Here is a 9,720-nt window from a genome sequence, read left to right as displayed (position 1 = left end):
TTCAATGTTTTATGTTATGAGTGCTTAGTGTATATTTAGTTGATGTTATTCTTAGTTCATATCTTAGATGTTATTACTGTTTTTCTTATACATTTTATTGTTGGATGTAACTGGGACCTTGTGTACATAATTTCGCTCCACCACATGTGGTGCGAATGACAATAAAGAAACTCTGACTCTGACTCAAATCCATCAGAAATTACAGGTCCTTCTAAAAAAATTAGCATATTGTGATAAAGGTCATTATTATCCATAATGTAATGATAAAAATGAAACTTTCATATATTTCAGATTCATTGCACACCAACTGAAATATTTCAGGTCTTTAATTGTTTTAATACTGATGATTATGGCATACAGCTCATGAAAACCCAAAATGCCTGTCCCAAAAAATTAGCATATTTCATCCCACCAATGAAAGACAAGTGTTTTTAATACAAAAATTGCCAACCTTCAAATAATCATGTTCAGTTATGCACTCAATACTTGGTCAGGAATCCTTTTGCATGAATGACTGCTTCAATGCGGCGTGGCATGGAGGCAATCAGCCTGTGGCACTGCTGAGGTGTTATGGAGGCCCAGGATGCTTCGATAGCGGCCTTAAGCTCATCCAGAGTGTTGGGTCTTGCGTCTCTCAACTTTCTCTTCACAATATCCCACAGGTTCTCTATGGGGTTCAGGTCAGGAGAGTTGGCAGGCCAATTGAGCACAGTAATACCATGGTCAATAAACCATTTACCAGTGGTTTTGGCACTGTGAGCAGGTACCAGGTCGTGCTGAAAAATTAAATCTTCATCTCCATAAAGCTTTTCAGCAGATGGAAGCATGACGTGCTCCAAAATCTCCTGATAGCTAGCTGCATTGACCCTGCCCTTGATAAAACACAGTGGACCAACACCAGCAGCTGACATGGCACCCCAGACCATCACTGACTGTGGGTGCTTCACACTGGACTTCTGGCATTTTGGCATTTCCTTCTCCCCAGTCTTCCTCCAGACTCTGGCACCTTGATTTCCAAATGACATGCAAAATTTGCTTTCATCCAAAAAAAGTACTTTGGACCACTGAGCAACAGTCCAGTGTTGCTTCTCTGTAGCCCAGGTCAGGCGCTTCTGCCGCTGTTTCTGGTTCAAAAGTGGCTTGACCTGGGGAATGCGGCACCTGTAGCCCATTTCCTGCACACGCCTGTGCACGGTGGCTCTGGACGTTTCTACTTCAGACTCAGTCCACTGCTTCCGCAGGTCCCCCAAGGTCTGGAATCGGCCCTTCTCCCCAATCCTCCTCAGGGTCCGGTCACCTCTTCTCATTGTGCAGCGTTTTCTGCCACACTTTTCCCTTCCCACAGACTTCCCACTGAGGTGCCTTGATACAGCACTCTGGGAACAGCCTATTCGTTCAGCAATTTCTTTCTGTGTCTTACCCTCTTGCTTGAGGGTGTCAATGATGGCCTTCTGGACAGCAGTCAGGTCGGCAGTCTTACCCATGATTGCGGTTTTGAGTAATGAACAAGGCTGGGAGTTTTTAAAAGCCTCAGGAATCTTTTGCAGGTGTTTAGAGTTACGTCGTTGATTCAGATGGTTAGGTTAATAGCTTGTTTAGAGAACCTTTTCATGATATGCTAATTTTTTGGGACAGGCATTTTGGGTTTTCATGAGCTGTATGCCATAATCATCAGTATTAAAACAATTAAAGACCTGAAATATTTCAGTAGGTTTGCAATGAATCTGAAATATATGAAAGTTTCATCTTTATCATTACATTATGGAAAATAATGACCTTTATCACAATATGCTAATTTTTTGAGAAGGACCTGTATATGGAATATTTTTCTGACAAGAGTAAGAATAAAAAATAACAAGACTTAGTTTTAAGTCCAACAAAACCGACTAATTTTTATGCACACTTTAAATTTACGCTTTATAACTTGAGAGTGGGATGCTTAACTAAAGACAAGAGGAGGACTTACGTCCTGGAGAGTTCAGGGGTTTCATTTTTATCAGAATTCCTACAAACTATCATCTGTTTTCTTTGGTCCTAAAATGTAAAAATATCAATGAACATTAAAATTTACTCTATAATTTTAGTTTTACAATATCACCACCCCCCGACCAGGAAAACCTCCTTCCAACAAACTGGCCCACAGGCCATCAGTTGATGACAAAGCAGGTTTTGTGTCTCCGGACACATTTTATTTAGCAAGCTGAAACGGATCTCTGCAGACCCCTGATGTAAACACTCTTCTTCCCAGGTGACCTACGAGAGCATCCCCCGGAAGGAGAAGGGCAGGAGGTGCATGGTGGGTATGAATGAGCTGTCCTGGAGCCTGCAGCTGGACGAGCACCAGCTGAGTGCCTGGCACAACGGACAGCGGGAGATGCTGACCGGGCCCTCCCATCACAGCCGCATCGGCATGCTGCTGAACTACGAGGCCGGGACGCTCACTTACTACGGAGACGGACAGACACGACTCCACACCTTCCACTGCATCTTCACCCGGGAACTGTTCCCCGCCTGCTGGATAGGAGAGGGCGTCAGCGTTATGCTCTGCTCCATATGAGCAGGTGTGGAAAACTCCACTGTCCATTTCTGAACTTTTGACTTTATATTTTCCTCTGTAAAGCTACACTTTGTAGGAACGTAGACCGACTGGTAAACAGAGCGCTTTGACTTACAGCTCAGCTCTCTTCACCACAACGGACCGGCACAGAGTCTGCAATACTACAGATGTTGCACCAATCCGTTTGTCAATCTCACGCTCCATTCTTCCCTCACTCATGAACAAAACCCCGAGATACTTGAACTCCTCCACTTGAGACAGAACCTTGCCCTTGACCCGAAGAGAGCAATCCACCTTTTTCTGACTGAGGACTATGGCCTCAGATTTGGAGGTGCTGATTCTCATCCCAGCCGCTTCAAACTGCTGAGAACCGCTCCAGTGAGAGCTTAAGATCACGGCACGATGACACCAACAGGACCATTTCATCTGCAAAGAGCAGAGATGGAATCCTGAGGTCATCAACCAGAAACTCTCCACCCACTGGCTGCACTGAGAAATTTTGTCCATAAAAGTTATGAACAGAATCGGTGACAACGGGCAGCCCTGGTGGAGTCCAACTCCCACCCTGAAGGGGTCTGACTTGCTACTGGCAGTGCAAACCAAGCTCTCGCAATGCTTGTATAGGGACTGAACAGCCTGTAACAATGGTCCTCCAATTCCATACACTCGTAGTACCCCCCACAGTGTACCCAGAGGAACATGGTTGAAAACCTTCTCCAAGTCCATAAAACACATGTAGACTGGATGGGTAAACTCCCATGACCCCTCGATGACCCTAGTGAGGATAAAGAGCTGGTCCAGTGTTCCAAGGCCAGGACAGAACCCACATTGTTCCTCCTGGATCTGAGGTTCGACCAACAATCAGACTCACTTCTCCAGTACATCTGAATAGACCTTACCAGGGAGGTCAAGGAGAGTGATGCCCCTATAATTGGAGCACACCCTCCAGTCCCCCTTTTTGAAGAGGGGAACCACCACCCCAGTGTGCCAATCCAGTGGCAATGGCCCTGATGTCGACGTGATGTTGCAAAGGCGTGTCAACCAAGACAGCCCCACAACATCCAGAGCCTTAAGGAAATCAGGGTGAATCTCATCCACTCCTGGAGCCCTGCTGCCGTGGAGCTTTTTAACTATCTCGGCGACCTCAGACGTGGTTATGGATAGAACAAACCCAAAGTCCCCCGACTCTGCTTCCTTCATAGAAGATGTGCTGGTGGGATTGAGAAGCTCAGAAGTATTCCTTTCACCTCCTGACAACATCACTGGTTGAGGTCAACAGCAGCCCACCTTCACTGAACACAGTGTTGGTAAAGTGCTGCTTTCCCCTCCTCTGCCATCTGATGGTTTGCCAGAATCTCATCGGAGCCGACCGAGAGTCTCTATCCAAGGTCTCACCGAACTCCTCCCACATCCGAGCTTTTACCTCAGCAACAGCCAACGCTGCGGACCGCTTGGCCCTCCAGTACTCCTCAGCTGCCTCCGTAGTCCCACTACGTGGACATAGCCCTATCCATCTTCCCATCAATTCTGACCATCTTCCCTGTCCCTGCTGATGAAAAGCGGGCCCAAACCATGATGCTGCCACCACCATTGACAGTGGGGATGGTGTGTTCAGGGTGATGAGCTGTGTTGCTTTTACGCCAAACTTATCGTTTTGCATTGTGGCCAAACAATTTGATTTTAGTTTCATGTGACCAGAGCACCTTCTTCCACATGTTTGGTGTGTCTCCCAGGTGCTTGTGGCAAACTTTAAACAACACTTTTTATGGATATCTTTGAGAAATGGCTTTCTTCTTGCCACTCTTCCATAAAGGCCAGATTTGTGCAGTGTACGACTGATTGCTGTCCTGTAGACAGACTCTCCCACCTCAGCTGTAGATCTCTGCAGTTCATCCAGAGTGATCATGGGCCTCTTGGCTGCATCTCTGATCAGTCTTCTCCTTGTTCGAGATGAAAGTTTAGAGGGACGTCCGGGTCTTGGTAGATTTGCAGTGGTCTGATACTCCTTCCATTTCAATATGATTGCTTGCAAAGTGCTCCTTGGGATGTTTAAAGCTTGGGAAATCTTTTAGTATCCAAATCTGGCTTTAAACTTCTCCACAACAATATCTTGGACCTGCCTGGTGGTTTCCTTGGTCTTCATGATGCTCTCTGCACTTTGAACAGAACCCTGAGACTATCACAGAGCAGGTGCATTTATATGGAGACTTGATTACACACAGGTGGATTCTATTTATCATCATCAGTCAATTGGGACAACATTGGATCATTCATAGATCCTCACTGAACTTCTGGAGTGAGTTTGCTGCACTGAAAGTAAAGGGGCCGAATAATATTGCACGCCCCACTTTTCAGTTTTTTGTTAAAAAAGTTTGACACATCCAATACATTTCTTTCCACTTCACAATTGTGTCCCACTTGTTGTTGATTCTTCACAAAAAATTTAAATTTTATATCTTTATGTTTGAAGCCTGAAATGTGGCAAAAGGTTGAAAAGTTCAAGGAGGCCGAATACTTTCACAAGGCACTGTAGGTACAAACAACAGTCAGAGCCCGTCCCCCCACCTGAAGGTGCAGGGAAGCCACCCTCTCATCTACCGGGGAAAACTCCAACACACAGGCACCAAGTTGTGGTGTTAAGAGTAGACCCACACCAGCTCAGCGCCTCTTTCCATGGGCAACTCCAGAGTGGAATATGGTCCAGCCCCTCTCAAGAAGATCGGGTCTAGCCCATGCTGTGAGTCGAGGTGAGCCCAACTATATCTAGTCAGTACCTCTCAACCTCACGCACAAGATCAGTCTCATTTCCTGCAGGAGGGGCTGTATGAGTCGGGTGCATAACGCCATGGGCAGTGGCCAAAGGTGGGGGCTTTGACGCTCTGACCCTGGCTTACCAAAGCTGGCCCATGGGACATGGAACGTGACCTCTCTAGTGGGTGGTGGGTCCACAGGAAGGAAAACCCATGTTGCTCCTTCGGGCTGAGCCCGACCGGGCCCCATGGGTAGAGACCCGGTTACCAGGCGCTCACCAATGAGCCCTTCCCCCAGGCCTGGCTCCTAGGTGGCGCTCCAGTAACCCACATCTGAGCAAGGGACACTGAGCTCCTTGTTTGTTTTTGTCCATAAAAGTCTTCTGAATCGATCTTTGTGTGGCCTGTCACCTAGGATCTGCCTTGGGTGACCCTACCAGACAGCAGAGCTCCTAGGATCATTCAGGTGCACAAACTCCTCCACCATACGGCGGCGATTCAAGGAGAGGAGATTGCACCATATTATTTATTAAAGTCCACCATTGAACATGCTGAAGAACAGCCTTCAGCTGTGGTAAGTTGTAGCAGATGTTTCTGTAGGACTTGGCTCAGTTTCTCGAGGTTGTGGAGGAAGTGTAGCCCATTCATTTTGACATTGTTGCTTCAGTTTAACGCCTGCTTCTACAGAACACATTTCCTTCTTACATACTTGAATCATGAGTTGGACTGTTTTAAATTTTTTATTTTTTATTTTTATCAGTGAGGGATCTGTTGTGGGTTTTTGTGCGATTGATGTTAAATATTTTTAGACGCTGGTAAAGACCTGAACATTTTTATTATGTTCTGATACAGAAAGAATTGAGAGGATGGACTTTTTCACCAATGACTATCATTAATATAAATGCATAAATGAATTCTGACCATCAAGCTTTTCAAATGTTTAAAACTTTTTAGCCACTGGTTTGAGTTGTTTTATACTCAGAATACAAGCTTTTACTGAGCGTTGTGAACTTTTGACATGATGAGGCGCTCGAAGGTCAGGATTCTTTGGGAAAGTGAAACTGCAGATGTGGTCCAAAGGTTTAAACGTGGACTCCCGACTGGAGTATGTCCAGTGTACTGCTTTGCTCTCATGTTTACAGTTGTCTTTTGAACCCCACCAACCTGCAACTAAACAGCTGATCACAGAAATAAACACAAATCTCTTCCTCGAGTCAAAGCCATTTATTCCAGTTCAGTCCAACGCAAACATGCATCTGTTGAGCTCATGCTTCGTTTTCCTGTCGGAGCAACTTTCCACGAACTGTTCAATAAATTAGTTTAAATAAATACTGAGCTTTATTTTATTGTACATGACAGTAGCCTGATGCATAGCGTCCTAAAAGTGCAAAGAACGAGCCACAATGTGCCACAGATACAGTTCACAGATTAGTGACCACAGGAAGGAAGAGTCGAGGCGCACATCAGATTAAAACCTGAAACTGGGAGTTAGCATCACAAACACAGAAACTAAGAGCAAATGCTTGTGTGTTCATCGACGAGAAGTTTAAATTAAAAAAAAGAGTGAAAAGTGAGTAGAAGTAATGTTTTTCCACTCTTAAAAAACAGGAAGCGACTCTAGGCGCCCATTCTGCTGCATCTCTTTACAAAACCCTTTGAGTGTTCTCCGTAAAATACGTCTTCTGAAGCTTTAGAAACCAGTACTGTACACAAACGATAGAAAAATAAACCATCGGCTCGTTTTAACGAACAGGTTAGCAACTTCGTTTAACTGAATCGTGTTCAACAGTCGTAGAAAACTCGGTGAGCTGAACCTACAGCAGGAACCTACAGCTGAACCTACGGCAGGAACCTGGGGACACTCGAAAGGCCATAAATACTAAATTATGTGAGATTTAGTCTAAAAGCCTGAACGACACCTGGTCTTCGCTGCTCTCCATCAGGTTAAGGTGCTTTTGAACAGAACAGGCGACAACACACTGATACAGAGGAAGCTAAGTGGACAGAGACAGTCCAGAGGACATCCTGATGTCCACTGTAATGGAATGAGAAGACGTGGTCCAGTAGGATGGAGGACATGAGGGAGGAGGACATCAAGCAGCTTTACTGATTCTTCTTGTCTTCTGGGGGCGAGTAGGGAGGAGGTTTGTCCTGGGGAGACGGGAGACAGTTAGTGTGTGTCTAATCCACGGAGAGGCCATTTTGACCTCGTCCACAGGACCGAAGGGCCAAAAGATGAAAAACATCTCACATCACACCAAAACACACAAAAAGGATGGCCTTCATTTGTATAACACTAACATTTGTTGCTTTTTGTAAATTGTTCAGCTTTCAGTTTGTCTCACGGCTTTTAATAAAAAAAATGAATGAATGTTTCCAAATTCTTGTTTTTTATTTATTTCAAAATGTTTTGTTTTTGCAGGAGAATGTCGAGGGCTAACTTGAGATGGGTCATGGGCCACTTGTGGCCCTCGGGCCTTCTCTTACCAACATGAAATGTAACACACACACAAGCTCAGCCTCAAATATTGTCAGACATAAAGAAGCAGCAGACGGATGTCAGCGTGTTACCTGCGGCAGATACACGGGTGTAGGAGGCAGAGTGGCACAACTGGCGCTTGCTGCTGCCTCGGCTGCTTTGGCCTCCGCTGGGAAACAGAGTGGTGGGGGGGGGGGGTACCATGTTAATGCTTGTTACATGAGAGCAGGAGGTAATCAACAGATGGAAAACACTCCTGCACAAAGACACATTCAGAAGTTCACCATCATTCTAATTATATAAAGTGAGTTTCTCACATGTTCAGACAAGTTTAACTCAACAAGCAGACCACTTTAAATAACGTCTTCTTTCAGCTTTTCCTTCTTCAGGGTTCTCCACAGCGAGTCCTCCTACTCCATCGCACTCTGTCCTCACTCCAACTACCTCCATGTCCTCTCTAACTGCATCTATATATCTCCTCTTTGTCTTTGTCCTAGCAGCTGCATTTCTAACATCCTTCTACCAATATACCCACTGTCCCTCCTCTGGACATGTCCAAACCCCTGTCCCTCCTCTGGACATGTCCAAACCACTGTCCCTCCTCTGGACATGTCCAAACCCCTGTCCCTGCTCTGGACATGTCCAAACCCCTGTCCCTCCTCTGGACATGTCCAAACCACTGTCCCTCCTCTGGACATGTCCAAACCACTGTTCCTCCTCTGGACATGTCCAAACCATCTCAGTCTGGTCTCTCTAACATTATCTCCCAGTTGTTCAACCTGTGCTGTACCTCTGATGATCTCATTCCTAATCTTATCCATCCTTGTCACTCCTAAGGAGAACCTCAACATCTTCATTTCATTGGACGGCTGTGGCAGAGTGGTTAGAGCAGTCGTCCTCCAATGCGAGAGTTGGGGTTTCGAATCCACCAACAGTCACATGCCGAAGTGTCCCTGGGCAAGACACTGAACCCCTCATAGCCTCTGATGTGTGTCCCATCAGTGTATGAATGTGATCTAAAGCTCTGATTAGTCTCTTTAGAATGATTTGTTCAATTAGCTTTGTAGAGATCTAGTAGAGTGCTGTATGAATGGGTAAATGAGGACACAGATTGTTGTGTAAAGAGCTTTGAGTATCTTGATCAGATAGAAAGGCGCTATATAAGTACAGTCCATTTACCATTTTAGCATTTCTGCCACTTCCAGTTCTTTCTCCTGGAAGTCTCCAGACCATACAACACAGCTGGTCTCACCACTGTCATGTATATTTTCTTTGACCTTTGCAGACACCCTTTTGTCACAGATCACTCCTGAAACTTTTCTCCATCCACTCCATCCTGCCTGGACTCTCTTCTTCACTTCTTTACCACACTCCCCATTTTCCTGGACAGTGGACTCCAAGTCCTTGAAGTTCTGCACCTTTGTGACCTCTGCTCGTTGTAGCCTCACTGTTCCACCTGCCTCCCTCTCATTCACACATGTACTCTGTCTTACTAGGGCTGACGTTCATTCCTCTTCTTTCAAGTGCATACCTTCACCTCTCCAAGTTCTCTTCCACCTGTTCTCACCACAGATCACGTCATCTGCAAACATCATAGTCCACGGAGATTCCTGCCTGACCTCATCTGTCCATCACCAGAGCAAACAAGAAGGAGCTCAGAGCTGATCCTTGATGCACTCCCACTTCCACCTTGAAGCTATCTGTCACTCCTACAGCACATCTCACTACCTAAAATAACATGTAAAGTATATTTATATCCAAAAAAGTTCAATCTGGTCCTCTGGACATAAAAAAAAAAAAAATAAATAAATAAACGTTTCGTCTCTCATCCGAGAGACTTCCTCAGTCTGAGGTGCTGTTTTCAGCTCAGTCTCTTAAATAGCACCGTCTCAGAGTGGATCAACCAGTTTGCTGCTGACAACCAAAACCAGCTG

General features: G+C 45.5%; 3 protein-coding genes across 3 annotated transcripts in view; 1 reads left to right on the top strand and 2 right to left on the bottom strand.

Annotated features, from left to right (window-relative positions):
* Nucleotides 1-2,784, top strand: part of trim65 (tripartite motif containing 65) — a 42,504-nt gene extending 39,720 nt beyond the window's left edge. Inside the window, exon 9 of the mRNA XM_037691197.1 lies at nt 2,249-2,784. Within this exon, the coding sequence (XP_037547125.1) occupies nt 2,249-2,557 (309 nt within the window). The 3' untranslated portion in view covers nt 2,558-2,784. The remainder of the gene's footprint in view (nt 1-2,248) is intronic.
* Nucleotides 1-9,720, bottom strand: part of itgb4 (integrin, beta 4) — a 181,826-nt gene that overhangs the window by 38,540 nt on the left and 133,566 nt on the right. The window lies entirely within an intron of this gene.
* Nucleotides 7,396-9,720, bottom strand: part of wbp2 (WW domain binding protein 2) — a 9,771-nt gene continuing 7,446 nt past the window's right edge. The window contains exons 7-8 of the mRNA XM_037691198.1: nt 7,879-7,955; nt 7,396-7,458 (exon numbers count right to left, since the gene is read on the bottom strand). Of these exons, the coding sequence (XP_037547126.1) occupies nt 7,411-7,458; nt 7,879-7,955 (125 nt within the window). The 3' untranslated portion in view covers nt 7,396-7,410. The remainder of the gene's footprint in view (nt 7,459-7,878; nt 7,956-9,720) is intronic.

The sequence above is a fragment of the Nematolebias whitei genome, chromosome 17 (genome assembly GCF_014905685.2).
Source record: "Nematolebias whitei isolate Nwh7 chromosome 17, NemWhi1, whole genome shotgun sequence".
In the NCBI taxonomy this organism is placed as follows: domain Eukaryota; kingdom Metazoa; phylum Chordata; class Actinopteri; order Cyprinodontiformes; family Rivulidae; genus Nematolebias; species Nematolebias whitei.
The sequence above is the reverse complement of the archived record's forward strand: the minus strand, read 5'-3'. Positions and strand labels throughout refer to the sequence as shown.